Here is a 21214-nt window from a genome sequence, read left to right as displayed (position 1 = left end):
CAGGGAAGAGTTTCGTACAATGTGGGTGATTGGGTTAGTGTTTAAGAAAACTGAGAACTCTGAAAATCTGAGTGTTGATCTTACATATGACATTCAGTCTTTTACTGACACTGGTAAGCTTGACTCATGGAAATTGTTCTATCTCTAAAAATATGACAGCTAAGTTAATTGTGATTTGCCTTGGATCACAGATGTCCTTGCAGTTACTGACAACTGCTAGCAAAACATTTTCCTTCAAAACAATTATTTCAACATTCGTTGGTATAAATTGTCTGATCCTGTGACCAGGGCCAGTAGTAACCATTGTAGCAAAGTTGGTCACACCCTGTGCTGCAGCTTCCACAGTGGACCAGTTGTCTGTATCCCATCTGAATCATAACATGCAAAATAGTCACATAGCAATATTAAGAAGAAGAAGAAGAAGAAGAAGAGTTTGGATTTGATATCCTGCCTTTCACTCCCTTTTAAGGAGTCTCAAAGCGGCTAACATTCTCCTTTCCCTTCCTCCCCCACAACAAACACTCTGTGAGGTGAGTGGGGCTGAGAGACTTCAAGGAAGTGTGACTGGCCCAAGGTCACCCAGCAGCTGCATGTGGAGGAGCGGAGACGCGAACCCGGTTCCCCAGATTAGGAGTCTACCGCTCTTAACCACTACACCACACTGGCTCTCTGTGGTGTATTAAAACTTGTTGGTTCTCTGTGATCATCATAGTGGCAGTTAGTGAGGGCTGAAAAGGCAGAATGCTGTCCACTTTTCGACATTGCAAAAAAGGGTTAACTTTTAAAGAAGCTTTTCTTTAAAAGATAGAAATGGAGAATTGTGAAGCAAAAAAAGACCATTAAGAGGCAGCCTGGATAGAAAGAGCTCTAAAGTTCAGGTTTCTCTTGAGAGAGATTCCACTTCTGAAGCATTGTTTATCATAGCAAGGCAGTACAGGAATTTCCATTCTTACACTAACATCCCTGTGTTAAGGTTCACTGACACGGAACTTCCTTCTTTCCAACTTGCATATTGCATTGGAGTTATAGGAAGGTGTCATGTTTTCATAGTGGAACACTAGTCTCTCATCTTGCTGTTAATACCAACTCCCACTTCCAGTTCACACTGCAAACATATGACTTCCCAAAGAGGAGTTTGCAGCTCCCCCACAGTCCTTATAGCTGCCAAACTAAGCCATGGTTTGTTCTTGGCTACAGCTTGTGGTTAGTGAGGAGAGATCGTAACCACAAGACCAAATTCAGACAACATGCCAAGCCAAACCTTGGCTTAGTGTGACAGTAAAAAGGTCTGGCAGGGAGTAGCAAAGTGGCTAAGAGCAGCTCTTTGGGAGTGTTCTTCTTTGCACTGCCTTGCTAAACCGTAAGTTGTTGTATCAGGCCCATAATTTTGCAGGAAAAAAATGTGTTTATGTAAAGAAGTCTATACAGTGGTGCCTTGCAAGACGAAAAGAATCCGTTCTGTGATTCTCTTCGTCTAGCGGTTTTTTCGTCTTGCGAAGCAAGCCCATTGACAGATTAGTGGCTTTTAGCGGCTTATCTGCTGATCGTGGCTTAGAAAAAGGGGGGGGGAGGGGGGAAAAACCAGCAGGAACTCGCAAGACATTGTCATCTTGCGAAGCAAGCCCATAGGAAATTCGTTTTGCGAAGCACCTCCAAAACGGAAAACTCTTTCGTCTAGCGAGTTTTCCGTCTTGCGAGGCATTCGTCTTGCGGGGCACCACTGTATGATTATTTTGTTTTGCATAAAGCCCTTGTGAAATGCTGCTGCAGAGAATTTCAGGGCCAGGTTTTCGGGGGACCAGAGAGGGGGCTTAGAAAGTGCAGGGGGAGCTGCAATGTGTCCTGTGATTTGGTGGTGCTAAGAGAGGAAAACAGATTTGCAGGAGCAACCACATTGCTAGTAGCAGTGTTGAAGTTTAAAGAAGGCAAGAAGGAAAAGAGGCTTCATGCAACATTTCTGCAGAATTACTTACACCACCTTGGTTATTATCTCTGTTCCCCCAATTGTGATTGGGTAGGTGCAGCTTTTTGAACCTGAACTATGAGCTACAGCAAAATCCTGTTAACTTGCTAGCCATGTGAGGTCAGTCTGGGAAGGTGGATAACCCCGTCCCTTAGCGTCTGAGCAATGTGACCCTGCCTACAGCCAAGAGGAGGTGCTATACAAGATGTAACAACACTTTTTCTTTGCCACCTTGGGATAAACTTTGAGGCAAAGATAGTAAAAATCACATAATGCCTTTTGAAAAGTTAGGAGAAAGGCATTTGGCATGATGATGCGGCACTGTGCATATTCCTTTTTCTCAGGATTGAAGTACCGTTTTTCATTCCAAAAGCAGAATTCTCAGGAATGCAAATTTCTTTCAGGACAGGCAAGTAATGGGCTTTCTCCAACTGTAAAACATCTTAACGGTCTTCTCGTTATATAGTTTATAGGCAAGCAATAAACAGCAAGATGTTTGAGATGGAAATGAAAATTGCTGCAATGCATGTTAAAAGGAAGCAACTTCATCAATTGCTACCTAGTCATGTGCTTCAGAAAAAGAAAAAGGTAAAGCTTCAAATGAACTGGCAAATATATGTGTGTATACTCTTAATACAAGCATATTCTAGTATCCCAGATTTCTGATGATACTAACTTGTCATAAAATATTTGTAGTCATAATTATAGGATACCCAAATTCTCTGTAGGCAACCCACTCTTCTTGTCTTCTCTGACATGATTCTGGGATTATCTTTGACTTGTAGTTTGGGTGGTAACTGCTCAGAATTCCTGAAGCATTTCAAGTTAGTGAAACTTGCTCATTTTTAACAGTGGACAAGGATTAAAAGGAACAATGTTTAAAAAAATCCTCAGAGGCATTCGCAGAGATACTGCTTTGACATCTGTCAACAGTGATTTCAGCCTTATGCAGCAAGTCTCAGACTTGCTGTAGCAGGTCTGTTGAACTTGTGAGAAAATGAAGTTACCTTACCCCAAGTATTATTATTTTTTTTAAGTACCAGCTCATCTGGAATACCCTTTCACATAAAGTCCAGAGATGGGCATTGCATAAGAAAAGGCAAAGAGGAGGGATCACTGACCTACTGCAAAGTTGGGTGTACGGAAGCATCTATGTTCCTATTCAAATGTTGCTTATGAAGCAATCTCAACTTTGTAATAAGACACTTGGTCTTTTCTACTCCCCCTCATAGTGATAAGAAAGCAGCATCCGATCCAGTTTGTGCAATGTTGCTTGCTTGCTTTTTGGCCCTCCAAAAAGGTAAATTTTAGGAAATAATGGAGAATTTTTCTGATGTGGTGTCAGTTAGACATGCCTCACTCAAGCCCACATCAGGCATTACTCTTGTCAGTGAGGGGAGAGATTTGCACATGTACAAAGCTTTCGTATTGATATATAGGAGAGAGTGAATTAAAGATAACAGGCATGGTATGAGCAGACTTCTCTTTCTCTGTAACCCATCCCCTTCCCAAATCTGCCCTGAAGGATCTCCCACTTCCAGGGCAGATTTTGGCAGTGCGGGGGGAATTCCTGTTGCACCATCGTAAGTCTGTCCTGCTGACAGGTGGCCATATAGGATGTCACTATTTTTCTGCCAAATTACAGTAGGGTTTCTTACTGCTCCTGAATAGCATTTTGTGATTTATGGTCTCACCGATTTCAGCATTCGACAGAAGGGGTCAAGTTGACAGCGCTGAACGACAGCAGCCTAGACTTATCTATGGATAGTGATAACAGCACATCTGTGCCTTCTCCTACTAGTGCTATGAAGACAAGTCCATTGAACAGTTCTGGAAGCTCTCAGGGGTAAGAATTCGGCTATCTGATGACAACATTCTCTAAACCACATTTATCTCAAAGTAAAAGGAAACAAATGCTTGCTGGGTTTGTTTTCCTTGTCTCGGCACATTTCCATCTATGCAGAACATCCATCCCTACTTTCAAGGTGTACTAATTAAGCATCGTTGCTCCTTCTTCCCATGCTACTGTTTCAGCCACCACAACCATAGTGCTTTTACAAGAACTTCCTGGTGCTAGAGTAGTTATTCAGACAAAAGCAAGCATTATTTCTCTTTATGTTTTGTCTCCTATCATTGATGGCCTGTCTCTTCTAACACTCTGTGCAGAATTGCCAATGAGGGTGTTTCACCAAGTTGGTGCTTTCTGATGGATTGAAATTTATAGGCTGATAATTGTGATTCGAGCACGTACAGATTGTGGCCCACCAAGCTGAATGCAGCCCCTCAGCCATGTATTCTGGCTTGCCAGGTTCAGCTATCCTGTTTGTACACCCCTAGGGAGTTAGTAAATCCAGGAGGCTTATCAAGCCTCTCTAGATGCTGCTGAACTATTTGAGTTGCAAGTTGTGTGGGCTTGCTTTAATTCATGAATGTGTTGTGTTTTTTCAAACAAATTATTTTAGCAGAAGCAGTCCTCCTCCAGCTGTGACGGCAGCATCTGTGACCAACATACAGGCTTCTGAAGTCACTGTGCCACAAACAAATTCCAGTGAAAGCTCAGGGGGTAGGAACATAATAATATTATGCAAATACTACCTTTCTAAGTTGGTTGTCCCTTAAGTCATTTTTCTCTCTCTTTAAAATTGTTGGTGATTTGCCACTTGGCAGAAACTTATTTGCAGTACAAATATTGTCATATACTTTGCAACTTGTATTGTGAAATTACATGCTGATAAAGCAGCCAAAATGCAAACAGCAGAATTACTTTTGGAAGTTCAGAATCTTTTAAAATGGTCTTTGTGCTCTTCACAATATGGTTACACAATGATTGCACAGCAGCTAAGCGGCATTGTTCCTCTGACAAAATCGAAGTTATTTACCAGCTTTATTGTCCTTGTCACCCACCCCTAAAATATTTTGGCAATATGGAAACAGAAAATCTTATCCTGCCCTAGAGTGATCATGTAATAAAACATGTGAATAATAACCCATTATTTAACCAGCTGTCCAGTGCTGGTCAGTATCTTAATGCTAGGGAAATGTGATACAACGGTTGTCTTTCCTCTAGACAGTAACAAAGTTACGCTTTTGTCAGGTCGTCAGTATTAGGAATTCTCTGTCATGGCATTGAGAGCTCTGACAAGGAGCCCCAGATTTTAAACTCAGCATAAATACTGTGAATTATAAATTCGATGTATTGCATGCCTTCAGATGGCAGTATTTCCTGCCGTGGAGCTCTGAGCACTGAAAGACAGAACTCATGGCTGTTGAGCCTTCAGTCATTGCTTAAAGCTCAGTAACAACGAGGTTTAGAACCTTTTTAATGCAATACCAGATTTCCCAAGGGCAAGATTAAGTATTGAAACCTATGTTTTGTAGTATGATGTATTACATAAACACTTGATTCCTCCACCCCACCAAGTAGCCATTTAGTGTTCTTGTTGAATGCAGTTTGACCTTGAAAACTGAAATGTCTTTGAGCAGAGCTGTACATGTGTTGTGATACTGTGGGAGTGCAAAAGAAGTATAAAGTGTTGATTCCTGAGAAACTGGGCTCTTATTTGTTTTTAAAGAGAACTGGTAGTCTTTTGAGACATAAATATATGTTTTAAAGTGTGCCAGAGAGGTGTGTTGAATCAGTGAGGATGGCCCATAGTGTCCCTCAGCCACATGATTTGGAAAGCTGGAATAAATTGTATAAAACAGCAAATTTGGGTAACAAATAACATACAATATGAAAACACTGGAGATTTGCAAAATTTGAGAAAATTATCCAGGCCACAAAATTCCTCAGTGTAGGACTTGGATTGCTTAGGCACAGAACTCTTGATTTATTTATTTTTAGTTCTAAATGTACAGCCTTGCTCGTGGGATTACATGCTGAATGTTTAATTTCATGGTAATCGTTACAATATATTTCCCAAGGTTCTTCAAGTGAAAGCATTCCTCAAACTGCCACACAGCCAGCCATCTCTCCACCACCAAAGCCTACCATCTCTAGAGTAGTTTCTTCAACCCGTCTTGTCAACCAACCACAGAGACCTTCAGGAAACGCCACACCGAAAGTAACTAGCCCTGTAGCAGGTGTGAAGAGGACATCATCCCCTCATAAAGAAGAGTCTCCCAAAAAAATAAAGACTGAAGAGGTAATTTTATTTACTATTGATTTGAGTTTTTTTGTGTATGCTGCCAGGAAGTGGTACCAGAACTATAGGATTAATTCCTCAGTCCTGGGAACAGAGTTTTTAAATAGGTGGTGAATTCATTGGTTGCCTATGACAGCCAATGAGATTTCTTTGAACAATTCAATACAAGTGAAAATAACATAGGAATTAGCAGGCAATGCAAGTAAAAGGTTTTACACAGTTCAGCCTTCTCACTACAAGTTGCTTTTTCCAGTTATTTTAGACATCCTGTGGAAGATTCCTAGGTGATTCCAGAGTCAGCAGGGTTAGTGAGAGGGATGTATGTGTTATCTGCACATAACATGTTTTGGGAGATACCCATGTAGCAAAAGTTGCTCCCAGTTCCAGTCAACACACAGCTTAAGGTCTGAATAGTTTACTGTTGCAGTTTGTAGGCGATGCAGATACATATATGTACAGGTGCAAAAAATATCTCTGCAGCTCCAGCAATTCAAGCTGTAACAGAATCTGTCTCACTATCAAACACTTCTGGTCAGACTCTCTCATTTGATCAAAGCTGCATTTGTTGCGGGGTGGGGTTGGGAGGTGGCCTCTTGCTGAGATGAAAGAACTTGCTTGGCTTTAGTCTGGATTTAGGGCAGGGGTGGGGAACCTTTTGGGTGGCAGATCCTAATCAGGACCAGCCTTGCGGGCCAAATCCTACAGGTGTGTGGAATCATGTACCTGTCACTCACTCAAATGCCATCATTAAGATGCTGAATGATTGACAGTGGCGGGGCTGCCCATCTGTCAAAATCCTTCTTTGCAAGCCTTCCCTTTGTGAAACACTGCTACCAACTATTTTCCTTCAGCATATTGTTCTTGGACTCCAACGAAATATTTGAATCTACTTGTGTCCTGTTCTCAAGAAGCCTCTCCCAAGAGTCAGAGGGTGCACACTGGCACAGGGAGCAGTGAGAGATCAGAGAAAAATCAGGCGAAGGCACTTCCCACAGCTTAGTTTATGGAGAGCACTTCTCCCAGATTTTTATCAATTAATACCAGAAATACTTTCCATCCAATTCAGGGAATCCATATCCTTGTGCCTTGGGAGAGGCTTTTCAGGAGGAGGGGACAGGAAAGTTGCCTCACATTCATCCTCTTAAGTTGGCATTCCTCTAATTCCAACCGTGTAGGTTAGTCTTGCATCATGGTCTTGCTGTCCTTTTTAAGATGTTAATTTTTGTTCTGTTTTGTGACAGGAGGAAGTGAATGAAGATGCTAGCTGTCTTGATACGAGTGATCATGATAAAACAGAAACTAAGGTAAACTTCTCATACAACTGTAGTACAGTGGTACCTTGGTTTACGAACTTAATCCGTTCTGGAAGTCTGTTCTTAAACCAAAGCGTTCTTCATCCAAGGCTTGCTTTCCCATAGCAGCGGGGGACTCAAATTACACTCAATGGGAAGCGGAACATGTTCTGCTCCTAAGGCAAGGTTCACAAAGCAAGACACGTACTTCTGGGTTTGCAGCGTTCTGAATCCAAGTTGTTCATAAACTAAGCTGTTCTTAAACCAAGGCACCACTGTACTCTGATTCCCACAGCTTCTGAAACATGATGTTTTGGGGCTACTTTGTTTTCTTGTTCCTCATGGAGATACTTTGCATAATGCAGAGAGGCCTAGGTGAGGAAAAGGAGATTGGTTTGGGAGCAAAAAAACAGGCTTGAAATTGCATTGATAAATCCATGTTTACTTTGAAAACAGCAGTTAAAAATTAGCATTTTCCATTTCTGACAGCTTCAGCATATTAAGAACATAAGATACCTGCTAGATGAGGTCAAAGATCCATCCAGTCCACTATAGCCAATCAAATGTAACAACAGAATTGCAATTCATCGATCACTTTAGTGGCATCACTTCTAGGTTAAATTGAGACAAAAGATTTTTATCACATTACATGTGTTAATTAGCTTACCAATGCCATGGTTCCTTTGCTATCTCTGACTGTTTCTTACAAATGGTTCCCTGCCCCCTTCAGGTATTAATACAGTCATCTCAGCAATTATCACCAATCTTGTGCTGTTAAAGGTGTGCCTGTTTAATATAAATTTAAGCTGTGATCATTTTTGTCATCCAACTCCCACCGTACAATTTTCTTCTTTATATACCTGCCAACTAAGATTTCACTTCATGCATCTGTCAACGTGAAATCTTGTGCCATGGTAAATTTGTTGGTCATTAAGATGCAACGAGACTCTTTTAATTGTTTGGAGCACCCGTGTTGTGTAGATACTGTCATTTTAATGCTGAATATTTGCCTGTTGTTTGCACTTGGCCAGCAATAGGTTGTTGAACCTAATCCTGGAAGACCTGTAAGAGGCAGGAGTTTACAGTACTTACCCCAGAATGCTTAAAATAGGTGGTATGGAAAAATCTCAGGAATAGTGTGTAACTATTTCTATCCTCCTTGACATTAATAGCTCATTCAGTGGTACCTCGGGTTAAGAACTTAATTCGTTTCGGAGCACTGTTCTTAACCTAAGGTACCACTTTAGCTAATGGGGCCTGCCGCCGCGCCGCCAGCATGCAATTTCTGTTCTCATCCTGGGGCAAAGTTCTTAGCTCAAGGTACTACTTCTGGGTTAGCGGAGTCTGTAACCCGAAGTGTTGTAACCCAAGGTACCACTGCATTGCCCTTTTCAAAGACACCATCCTCCCCACACACAGTGCCAGGGAATATGAGAGAATCACTGTTTTCCCCTTCACCCTGCAGATTAAACAGGGTGAAATAGCAGTGTATAAACAGGACACTGTGTAAAATACATTACCACAGCAGTAAGTGTAGGGGGGAAAGTATTACTTCCAAACTTAGGTTTCCGCATGCTCTGCATGTTAAGTGAATAATAGAATCGTAGAGTTGGAAGGTACCCATAGGGTCATGTAGTCCAACCACTTGCAATGCAGGAATCTGAAATAAAAAATCTGTGATAGACGACCCTCCAACTTCTGCTTAAAAGCCTCTAATGAAGGAGGGTGCTTGTGGAAGATGCTGCAGCACCACTGTTATAAAGGTAAAGGGACCCCTGACCATTAGGTCGAGTCACGGACAACTTTGAGGTTGCGGTGCTCATCTCGCTTTAGTGGCCGAGGGAGCCGGCTTACAGCGTCTGGGTCATGTGGCCAGCATGACTAAGCCGCTTCTGGCGAACCAGAGCAGCGCACAGAAACTCTATTTACCATCCTGCTGGAGCGGTACCTATTTATCTACTTGCAATTTGACGTGCTTTCGAACTGCTAGGTTGGCAGGAGCAGGGACCGAGCAACGGGAGCTCACCCCATCGCGGGGATTCGAACCGCCAACCTGATCGGCAAGTCCTAGGCTCTATGGTTTAACCCACAGCGCCACCCACTGTGTGATAATTAAGCTTGTGTGCTACCAGCTATGCTACAGCATCAACTCTTAAACGCCTGGTGCTAAAGTTATGTTGGATCTTGCTCATACCATTTTTGTTTCTGCCTTTTCAGGAAGCACTTGATACAGATTCAGAGATGGCCTCTCAACCAGAAACCCTTCCGACAACAGTATCACTGCAAGCTCCTCAGGTACTCGAGTTTCGTTTCATAGTAGTAAATCGCACAAGGCACCAATAACTCCATGATAGGTAGAGTTTGGGGGATGCTGCAAGTGGTCCAGAGACCTGTTCCACACAGCCATGGATGAGAAGCTGTTGTTTGCTATCCTCCTGGATAGCTCAGTTGGTAGACTCTTAATCTCAGGGTCCTGAGTTCAAGCAGAAAATTCCTGCATTTCAGGGGGTTCAACTAGATGACCCTCATTGTCCCTTCCAACCCTTCAGTTCTATGACTCCACCTGCAAGCATTCATGCATTCACCATAGCATGTCACTTGATTTCTCAACCTTTGTAGACATCCTAGCAGAAGGGTAGATTGACTGCATTTCTCATTGTGCCAGGATCCCCTGCCCACCCAAATGGCAAAGAGAGGAAGGGTGAAGGACCATGAGTTTAAGACCCAGACAAGACTTATGTAAATTTTATGCAATCCTCCTTATTTTCATTACCTACAAGGCCAAAATAAAGTGGTTGGACGTGACTGAAACCATTATGGCAGTGGGAGAATTTAATAATGCATCACACTTGGCATTGTTGGACATGTTCCTAATTCCATTTGTGCTTGAAATTATGTGTCCTAACACTTTTTTCTCACTTTTCCACTCCATCAGAAAATGCCCAGTACAGACCTTTCAGATATTCCTGCTCTCCCTGCAAACCCTATTCCGGTTATCAAAAATTCAATAAAACTAAGATTGAATCGATAAAACCAACCTCAGGGGTCCATAAACAGTATCTGCCAATTCAACCTATTGTCTTCTAAATGCTGAAATGGAGAACAGAGAGTGCAAGACGAGAATGTGAACGCAGATGGATTTAGGTGTGTTTTCTGCACTTCCCTTGCTGGGCTATAATCACTTGATCTGGAAGTCCAGGTTAGTATGTGAAGTCAGGAGTACTATTAAATGTGTTAGCAACAGTTTTACATTGAATACTTCAAAGGATTACTGCCTTTCAAAAGGAACGGGAATACTATTTCTAGCCATATTTGACACTGATTGGATTTATGTTGATGCATTGTTTGGAACACACATACACAAAAATAGAGCTTAAACTGGCAAAAGAATCCCTTAAAATGCACTTTTATGTACTTTTTTATTGAAATATGACTAATTTTAGCGTTTCAGCTTGATAGGTTTTTTTATTTTTTTTATTGGAGATATTCTTCAATATCTGCAACCTTCAAATTAGAGAATGGTCTGATACATTGTGTACTGCAGTATGCGCTGTATCTAGCTCTGTTACCAATAACCCAGAATAAAACTTTAAAAGAAAATGTCAAATCTTGAGGTTATAAGTTTGAGAAAACAAGTATTGGGTATTTGGCGGGGCATGATTAAGAAGTGGTCTATTTTTTATTTATAGGATTATTTTATGGTGCATACAAATCAGCTATCAAAAAGCAAATAGTTTTTCATTCAGCTAATCAGATCCCCTCCCATTCCCTTCCTGTAGCTGTCATCATATTTCTTGGAGGGGGGAGAAAAGCTTTTGCATTTAACTTGTGTTTCAGTTTGTATGCCTAAATTTGGACTAATGTCGTCCGTCAAATGCTGGTATTTCTTTTAACTGGTCATGATGGTGGTTACAAAAGCTCTATAACTCTGTGGCCCTTCAGGCACGAGTGCCACGCCCCCCCCCCCAGCCCCATGACTGAAATGGAGTAAATAAAGTGTGCCTGTGAAGCATTTAACTCTGTCTTGATGGCCTTTTCATCACTAAATATAAGAGTTTTGTACACTCCATAAAAGTCCTGCCTGCATTACAAACATCTCAAATTTTAAAAATATATATATATATATATATGAAGGCAGATCTTTCTTACCCCTATAGGATTTTAAGTTTATTTTATTTTATTTTTAGGTAGCTCACCTGAAAGTAGTTTTTACATTCTGAGCGTTTTCTTTTAAATCACAATTCTAGCAGACACTTGAAAACCTGATTAGCTCTCCTTGCCCAGTTGTCTTCGTTTTGTTCTGTAGAGCTATAAAAATGACTAGCGGCAACTTTGTTTAAAGAGGTATGAAAATCTCACGTGACTAAGCAGCAGAAAGTGAGGAATGCCAGTGATTATCAGATGGAGATAACAAGCTATATATAACTTTTGATTCAATCAAAATTAAGTGGGGATGGTTAAATTGCTCTTCCCATATTTTCTGATCAGCATGTTTAATGACTTCCTTCCCTGCATTGTGCTCAATCCTCCTACATGTGCATTTCCATGTTAAAGTAAAATTACTTGCTCTTCCCCTCCCCCCCAATAAGTTAATTTTCCAAAGCCAAGAGATTGCAGCTTACTCTCCCAACCTCCCCAGTTGTGCAGTAACCCAAGATTTTATTTTCTGCCCTTTTGTCTACGATGCTTAGTATACAAAATTCTTGCCCTTGCCCTGTACAGCCTCCTGTGACCCAACCTTCGCTCCCGTAATATTACCTTGCACCCTCCCTCTCCCCCGGGACCCAGTCCAAAAGGTTTAACTAACAGTTGAAGTGTACAAACTGTCTGTGTATTTTGTGTAGCTATGGAGTTTAGATCGAACTTGCCAGGCACAAATTTAGTCTCGTTTTGTTTACACATGAGGATTTTTTTTTTCATTTTATTAAACGTTTCATGTATCTGCACCCAAGTTTTGCCAAGCTGGGAACTTGGAATCTTTTCTGTATAGTGACTTTTTAATTCTAGTTTTCATAACCTGGAGATCAGACTGTTGCTTTCGCATGATGTACGTAGGTGTCTCATGACTGGAGTTGCTTTGTTTTATAGTATCTGTACTCCTTGTATTTTTCAAGAGCTATTTTGTAAGCAGATGATGTATTTCTCCATGGAAAACAATAAAAAAACAGCACAATCCCACCGTGGCTTGGTTTCTTTCGAACGTGTAAAATAGTGGTGTCTCAAAATGGTCAAATTGACTTAATTGTCTCTTGCTAGTTGGAAAACTATGTGAAAAGAACGATGCCGAGAAAAGTATTCAGTAAATAGAAGCTGGTTTTAAAACCATCAATTAACAGTGTGCTCAGTTTGAGTCTGTTAAAAGGGGGGGAGTAAATTGCTATTTTCCGGCCTACTTTGTTTTTCAAAAGACAAACAATAGGGTACTTATTACATATTATCACATAGTGTCCAACTTAACCTTGCATGCTAGAGTAGGGGGAAAGCACATGAATACAAACAATTGAAGGGGGGGATTTAATTTTAAGCTTGAAGAAGCTGCTTCTTTTTTTTGTATTTGAACCAATCAGTAATGTGGCTTTGTAAGTACATAGCTCTGGGGGAGAAGCATTGTTAATTGCTTTATTACCAGCAGATGGCAGTGTTTTCTTTGGTTTCAGTGGTTCAAAACTCAAAATGATAACAAAGAACTGCTACAAACAGTGCCTCACTTAACTTAAATTGCCCATTGGCCTCTAGGCCAGAATAAAACAGGTGATTTTTTTTTTGAAATTGTTGTGCAATCTCTTTAAGTAACAAGCTGTGTTAATGTAAGCCTCAAACAGTATTTCATTGAAATATCCCATCAATTGTCTGGTTGTACCTGAAATTAGCTGGCCATTCTTGGGTCAATTTATAAAAGCTGCACAGAACCGAGTTGCCCTGTTTCAGGATTTTCCCCAAATTTAGCTCTTTTGTGCAGCATCAGAAGCTACACGAGAGTGTCTCTGAAAGCTGGGTGAACGGGAGTTGAGATTGATCGCCTTGAGAAACCTATGAACACAGTTGCACAAGAAAGCACTGCCTGTAGTTCTTCGTATCTGATTAAATTTCGATTTTAAATATATTTATTTAGGGGAACTACCAAGTTCCAGTGCATTTTCATTTACTCCCGACTAGTACCATTTGCACATCTCATCTTTTACACTGGGTGTGTATATTTTAAAACACATACCTCTCTTGTAAGTGTACATTTGGAGAGTTTATATGTGTAAAAACATCCAAAAACTGAATCACCTTGAAGCATGCTTCTTTCTTGGCTTTCTTACCAAATCAGGCAAATTATTCAAAGATTTAAAGTCACTCTGTTCTTCCGGTTATAGAATACCTCCTCTATTAACAATTATTTTAGTTTTGCTTTAATCATCTTTAAAGCATTAGTTTGGTATTCAGCAGAAACAACATTATCACAAGTTTGTTGATTGAAGCAGATGCAATTTGAGAAGGTTCAAACTAGTATTTGAAATCTATACGCATCAAACATCTGTCACTATCATCACCAAAAGAATAGTGCCAACTTTGATATCAAACTTCAGAGTCTATGCCTTGTTATAAAAAGATAACACAGTGAACCACTGCTGGATGTCCCATCTGTTTTGGTTGATATTTAAACCCTTAATGACTTTTAAATGAAGTTTAGGCATGTCAGTTTGTTGATACTAAATTCCGCCATGTTTGGTGCTCACACTTAGATGAAGGTTAGGTCGTGGCAGAGCTGGCTGCTTTCCTTTTTCTATCCGTGCATCATACTATCCAAGCATTCAGTACTACAGGGAAATGATTTTAATTTGCTTTTAAGTACATTAGGAATTCCCTGTCTGTTTCAATAAATATATAACAAAATGAACTTTAAAGGCAAAGTGAGGAGAAGCTGAATTTAAGTAAAATTGTTTTGTGGTGGATGCAAAAGCTGTGCATTAATTAGTCTGTGGAGACATAACATCTAGCAAATTGCTGTTCAAAAAAAAAATGAAAGAATTTGTACCGGGAGAATAGTTTTTAGCTATGATTAGGAAAGAGAAAAATTAAGGAATGGTAAAGATGTGGAACTTGACACCACGTACACTTTGCAAACAGATATTAAAGGGCTGATGGAAGGGGAGAGGTCAAAAGGGGTATTTAGGCAGTTTACTAACTAAATGTAGCTTCTTGCCAGTGCATCTGCGCACATACATCCAGAGATGTAGCTGGGGTGGTGGTGGTACAGAGTTGTGGCCCCTTCCAACTTTGCATTTATGAATCCGGGAGTAGGGAGTAAATGGGTAGCAAAACAGCCCAACTGCCCTCCTATTTTGTACTAACCGCTCTACAGTAGCAGCATGACACAGTCATTCATTTCAGCCTATGGAAAGCGTTACAGCAGCAACTTGAGGTTGGAAGGAAAGTTTTTCTAACACAACAGTGCTGTGATAATGTTTTACCAGGGCTGCTCTGCTGGGGCTGGGCGATATATCATCCCAAACCAGTCCATATCATGAAATTGGTTTCATAATTTTTGACCTGGCAATATATCGCAAATTGGGGTGGGTTGTGTGTGTGCTATGCAAAGATCACAATGTGTGAAAAACTGTGAAGCCTGCCAGTGTTTCTCCCGATTCCTGCAGAGCCTGTTAACTCTGCCAGCTCAGCTCTCCCCTGCGTCCTGCAACAGGCAGCAAATCGCAAGAGCAGGCACTGGCAAAAATCACGATGCAAGAAAAACCGTGAAGCCAGCCAATGCCTCTACATAGCTCCATCCTTATTCTAGATATCGTGTTATATTGCAATGTTTAGCTGGTGATATATTGCGATGTTGAAAACCAGACATCGCCCAGCTCTATTCACCACAAAGTTGATCTGCTGAAGGTTTGGGTGGTCACGAATCCCACCCTCTTGCAGGTCTAGAAGAAAATAGCACCATTTCTCAAGTTGGGGTGATGGTGTGGGCCAGCCTAGAAATCTGCCAGAAAGCTATACTATACACACATGTAAAAGTGCTACGGTAATTGGCCCAGTTACAAATGACTTGCATATATCTGGTAAAAGGCAGTTGGGAAACAATGTACTGCCTTTCTGTGTTGGGGGCGGGGGGAACCACTGGCCTGCAAATTTACATTTGCAAAAGCAAAGACAAAAGTATTGCCAGGGTTGGATCAAAAAGTGCTCTTCATTGCTTATAGGTCAGGTCTTGTTTTTGCTCTCTTATCCTTACTATGCTCCACCCATTGGGTTCTGGAATAATGCACACTTCCTGGAGACTTTGGCAAGAGCCTTGATAAACTTTGCATTCTGTCTGCAGCGAAGTTGTTAGTTAAGAGACTGATGATGAATTTGTCTGAAAGAGACAGTTTGGACGGGCTGTTAGTTCCCCACGAGTGGAGAGAGAGAGGCCACGTTTTGTTATCACTGGCAAGAGAAGACCCGGCAGAGAAATGTCCCTGCTTAGACATGGTGTCAAGGTTGCAGCCTTTAGTGGATCCATGGTATTATTACCATTTGCTGTTTTCGGCACTCCCTTTTAATCTGAGATAGCTCTCCCACTCAGTTTATTATTAGCTGCTTCCACATATTGGACAAAAAGTTTCAATTCTAGAGGTTAACAGACCCACATACTTTCTGTTTACTATTAGAGTTGTAGCAATCTTTTGGTTGATGTCTTGTTTTATGGGAAAATGCATTCTTTTCAATTAATGAAGTTTGGATGTAATAAGTTTTTGGTCCAGACTATTGGAGAAGACACTTAAAACAGCTTTTAAAAATACCTTTTGTTGCTTTCCATAGGAGATCTTTAAGGGCTACGCCCCCCCCAAAAAAGCACCTTTTGAGAAACTCAGGCTAGCTTTCCGATTCAAGAAGCAAATTTAAATTGTCGTGTTTCTAAATACATTTGCAAATTACATCAGTGGCAGGCACCTTGAAGGCATCCCGCCTTGCGCATAAGAGAAGGACTTCCTTCTGACAGAGTGCATACTTTTGACATGTGCAACATCTAAAACAAAAACATTTTTTTGTCTTGATTGATTTATATTGTGGGGGGGGGATTTTGCTTGCTTTTGAAAACGCCTGCAGACAAAAATCTCTGGGGTTTAAATCAGGGGTGGTGAACCTGTGGCTCACCAGATGATTTGAGCTACGATTCCTTACCCCCCCCCCTTGGCCATTGGCCATGCTGCCTGGGCCTGATGGGAGCTGGGAGTCCAGCAACGGGGAGGGCCACCCAGGTTCCCCACCCCTGATTTGAAAGAACAGGGATATAGCTCAGTCCAGGAGAGCATGGGACTGTTAATTAATCTCAGGGTTGTGGGTTTGAGACCACATTGGGCAAAAGATTCCTGCATTGCAGTGGGTTGGAACTCGTGGTACCTTGGAACTACAATTTTATGATTCTATGAGATATGCAGGTTAAAAGGCAGCACAGCTGTATTGACCAAGTTGAAATCATTTGCAACAAGGATTAGGAATCTGGGTTCCCAATTCCCATTATTATTATTTTATTGATCACATTTGTAGCGCTCGTTTCGACAGCACATATACTAAAAATTGGAACAATACAGAGAAGGTTAGCATTTATTAAATTTGTTTACTGCCCTTCATCTGTAGATGTTAGGGTGGTTCACAGCATAGGAATACAACATAAAAACACAAAATTCACAATAAAAATTATCAAAACAAGCCAATAACTCCCTGCACTCCTCCCACAAACACATTTTAATCAGCCAAAGGCCTGGTTGAAGATGAACATTTTTGCCTGGCACCTAAAGGTGTATACTGAAGGTGCCAGCTGAACCTCATTGGAAAGAGCATTTCACAAACGGTGAGCCACTGCAGAAAAGGCCTGTTCTTGTGTTGCCACTCTCCAGACTTCTTGTGGAGGAGGCACGTGAAGAAGGCCCTTAGAAGATGAACACAGAGATCTGGTAAGTTCATATGGGGAGAGGCAGTCCTTGAGGTATTGCGGCCCTGAGCCGTTTAAGGCTTTATAGATCAAAACCAGCACTTTGAATTGGGCAGCCAGCATGCCCAATGGTCAGGGTTGATGGGAGTCTACAACATCTGGAAACGAACAGGTTCCTCACCACTGAGGTAAGTCGTGAATTTTCAAAGATGCATGTGCCAGGGCACTGTAATACATATTTACATTTTTGCTACCTTTTACAAAGTGCTTCTTTGGATGTTCATGCCATACCAGTCTATCCCAAGTTTCTGCTAAAGAAGAAAAGAGATCAAGCAATGAAGATTCAGTCTGTTGCCATTAACTCTTTGGAACCTCATTTCCCTCCTTGACATTTTACATATTTGCTGGTATTTGCAACTAGATTTGTCCTCAGCAACATATGGCGATTACAGAAGGTGGGTTTTTATTTATGGCAAGGCGCTCAGAGGTCCAGTAACTGCCTTTCCCCAGCTTCTTCCCGTATCTTCCTGTCCCAAAATCTATAAATGCCTGGTTCTGTACACAGCTGAATATGTATGAGTCTTTATTTAAACAACTTTGTATATGTTTTACTGATAAAACTAGGTGCTGAAATATGGACAACCCTGATATGAGCAGCGGTTTTGTCCAAGCGACTGTTCTGGCACTTCGCCATTCCTACTCGGCTGCCCTCACACTGGTACACATACACAAACCCCTCCATTGTCTTTGTCATATTTTGAACTTTATATAAGCACCTTCCATCATCTGATCTCAAAGCTTTCAGCAAACATTAATTAAGCTTCACAACAGCCCCAGGAGCTAAACAAATATTGGACCATTGGAGTTAGATGCATATTAGATGGGTAAAGGAAGATACGAGAGGTTGCAATTTGACCAAGGTCACCCAGGGAGTCAGCGGCAGGGCTGGAATGTGCACTGAAATGGACGTGGAATCCCTAATTCTTTCACTTCCTTCCCTCTGTCCCTCCCTTCTTCCCGGATTCTTGAAAGTTGCTAGTTTATCTCTCCGTGCATATGAATGAGGTGGTCTCTGTGCATGCAGAAAGCCAAGGGCAACATGGAAATTGGCTTCCTGATATTGTGGTTGCATGATCACCGTGCACTTTACGGTGTAAAAGTGGACAGGGCCCCGCCCCCTAGGAGCTTACAATCTAAAATTCAACACGAGGGAAATAACTGAAGAAGTGGAGGGGGAAAGTGGCAGGAGCAAGGGGAGAAGCAATATGGAGCTGTTTTCGTTACACGAGCTTAGCCTTTGCACAGGCTGAGTTGCAATAGAATTTGGGGACTGAGCAAAAGATTTCACAAATATAAGTGGGTTTTGAAGTGAGAGAGGTGGCATTCCCCAGGTGTTCTGCAAAACAGTTCCAAGCCTGAGATCATTATTATCCAGTTTCTAGCTCTCATGAGTGCACCAAGACACTCAAAAGTCCGGGTGTTTTATCAGATCGTATATACTAATTCCTATCCTCACATTTAGAGGGATGCGGGTGGCGCTGTGGTCTAAACCACAGAGCCTAGGGCTTGCTGATCAGAAGGTCGGCGGTTCGAATCCCCATGACGGGGTGAGCTCCCGTAGCTCGGTCCCTGATCCTGCCAACCTAGCAGTTTGAAAGCACGCCAAAATGCAAGTAGATAAATAGGTATTGCTGCAGCGGAAAGGTAAATGGTGTTTCCGTGCGCTTCTCTGGTTCGCCAGAAGCGGCTTGGTCATGCTGGCCACATGACCCAGAAGCTGTCTGCAGACAAACGCCGGCTCCCTCGGCCTATAGTGCGAAAATATGAGTGCCGCAACCCCAGAGTTACCTTTATCCTCACGTTTTGTAGCCAGAACCACATCACCTCTGCCCAACAGATTCTAGGCAAACCTGGTGTTTTCAGAATACCAAAAAAATAAAAAATAAAAAAAAATCTGTGACCCTCCAGATGTTGCTGGACTCCAACTCCCATCAGCCCCTGCTAGCATGGGTCAATGGTAAAGGGATGATAGGAGTTGTAGTCTGACCACATTTGGGGGGGGGGGTGTCACAGAGTAGTTACCCAAATCCCCTGTGAGGAAAGAGTGCAGCATTTGGGAGTTTTTACTATAGAGAAAAGGTGAAGTTTATAAAATGTATGCATGGAGAAAGCAGAAAAATAAAGATTTTCTCCCTCATAGCTCTAGAACCCATGGATATCCAATGAGGCCAGATGTTGGAAGATTCAGGACTGATAAAAGAAAGTAATAAAAATTATTATAAAACGAAACAAAACTGTGAGAGCAGAATGCTGGACCAAATGGGCCATTGGTCTGATTCCACAGGCTGTTGCGTTAATGAGCAACATAGGTCTAAACTGAGTGCATACCTGCCAAGAGCCCTGGGGGAAAAGGGACACCCTGGTTTTTCATGCAAGATTGCGGTGGCCATTTTGGGTGCAGCAATGTCGCGCTGCTCTCTTGTTTCAAAAGAAAGCTTTTGGGGAGCGGGAGTGAGACGTGGATCCCATAACTTGCTCAGGAGCGCGTGTCAGAAAACACACATCCCAGTTTGTGGTTTCCAACGTTGGATGGTATGGAGTGCCTCATAGGGCAGCATTCAATTTCCAGGCGACGAGGGGGCATCTCTCTTCACTTCTGAAAGCTGAGAATGAGTACTAAGAAGGATCCCAAAGTGCAGCTGAGGAGGAGGGTTGTGGCTCAGTAAGAGCAGATCACTGGCCTTGCATGCAGAAGGTCCTTGGTTCAATCTCTGATGTGTCCGGGTATTGCCAGAAATCCTGGAGAGTCTCTGCTCAGTGTAGGCAAAATGGCGCCATATGAAGAAGAAGAGTTTGGATTTGATACCCCGCTTTATCACTACCCGAAGGAGTCTCAAAGCGGCTAACAATCTCCTTTCCCTTCCTCCCCCACAACAAACACTCTGTGAGGTGAGTGAGGCTGAGACACTTCAGAGAAATGTGACTAGCCCAAGGTCACCCAGCAGCTGCATGTGGAGGAGCGGGGAAGCGAACCCCGTTCACCAGATTACAAGTCTACTGCTCTTAACCACTACACCACGCTGGTATGAGGGAACTTCCTACTCTTTTCCACCATCTAGAAATAAAAGCGAATCTTGCGGTCTTTCTTGTCTGGGGTGGCCTGCAGAAATTGCTTGACCCGCTGTCTGTGAGGACTATTTTGCGTTTTGTAGATGAGGCTCCTGCTCACCCAGCTGATGGGGACACTGTGTGTGCATGCGTGCGAGAGGCGCACTGATGCTTATCTGTAATTACTCCACACATAATCAACTCTGACACCCTTCTCTCTTCAATACGCCATGTCTAATTATCGAAGGCTTCCTGCGGAATGTGTGAAACTTTTTGACCAGGCCACCGCAATGGAAGTAAACACTCTTTGGTCTCGAGCTGGCGCACCGCCGCGAAAGCTATGTGGTCATTGCTGGAAGTTGGCCACAAATGGCTGCTCAACGTTTGGCACGATCGAGCCTTCAAAAGAAAGCAGGTGCCCTTCTGGCATTTCATAAAGAGAGTCATTTCTGAATTGCAAGAGACTTGTATTTTGCATATTAGCACAAGTGCCAATATAAACCCAGCTGTGTGCGACATAAAGTGAAATATATATTTCAAAAACTAGGACACAGCTTTTCTATGGAGTAATCGCAAAACATTTGCATATGGATAAGCTGCTTCTTTTAAAATGTTGGCTTTTCTTTGTTTGGGGAGGGGAATTTCCCCCTCCCCTTCCCCTCGTAAACACGGCACATTTTAAAAATGTTTATCCAAGGTGACAATACAATAGCCCAGACGCAAGCCAGCATAATGTGGGCAGGTGTGCGGCAGGTTTCGCTGCTAAACGCTGAAACCTGCACCTCTGTGCAGTCTT

The 21214-nt window shown here is 42.1% G+C and overlaps 1 protein-coding gene across 3 annotated transcripts in view; it reads left to right on the top strand.

Annotated features, from left to right (window-relative positions):
* The window catches only part of PAPOLA (poly(A) polymerase alpha), a 53042-nt gene extending 40464 nt beyond the window's left edge, over positions 1 to 12578 (top strand). Inside the window, exons 15-23 of one of the 3 annotated variants that reach the window (XR_014007733.1) lie at positions 4 to 113; positions 2430 to 2551; positions 3667 to 3809; positions 4426 to 4526; positions 5888 to 6108; positions 7350 to 7412; positions 9618 to 9695; positions 10336 to 10921; positions 10961 to 12578. Coding sequence is in view for 2 of the 3 variants with exons in the window: in XM_081192294.1 (XP_081048420.1) it covers positions 4 to 113; positions 2430 to 2551; positions 3667 to 3809; positions 4426 to 4526; positions 5888 to 6108; positions 7350 to 7412; positions 9618 to 9695; positions 10336 to 10431 (934 nt within the window). In the remaining variant the exon portion in view is untranslated. Of the gene's footprint in view, positions 1 to 3; positions 114 to 2429; positions 2552 to 3666; positions 3810 to 4425; positions 4527 to 5887; positions 6109 to 7349; positions 7413 to 9617; positions 9696 to 10335 lie in introns of all 3 variants that reach the window. The other 2 variants (XM_081192295.1, XM_081192294.1) reach the window with 2 other exon arrangements.
* The last annotated feature ends 8636 nt before the right edge of the window (positions 12579 to 21214 follow it).

This window comes from Podarcis bocagei (genome assembly GCF_964188305.1).
Source record: "Podarcis bocagei genome assembly, chromosome: 1".
Taxonomy (NCBI): Eukaryota; Metazoa; Chordata; class Lepidosauria; order Squamata; family Lacertidae; genus Podarcis; species Podarcis bocagei.
This window is presented reverse-complemented; position numbering and strand designations above follow the sequence as displayed.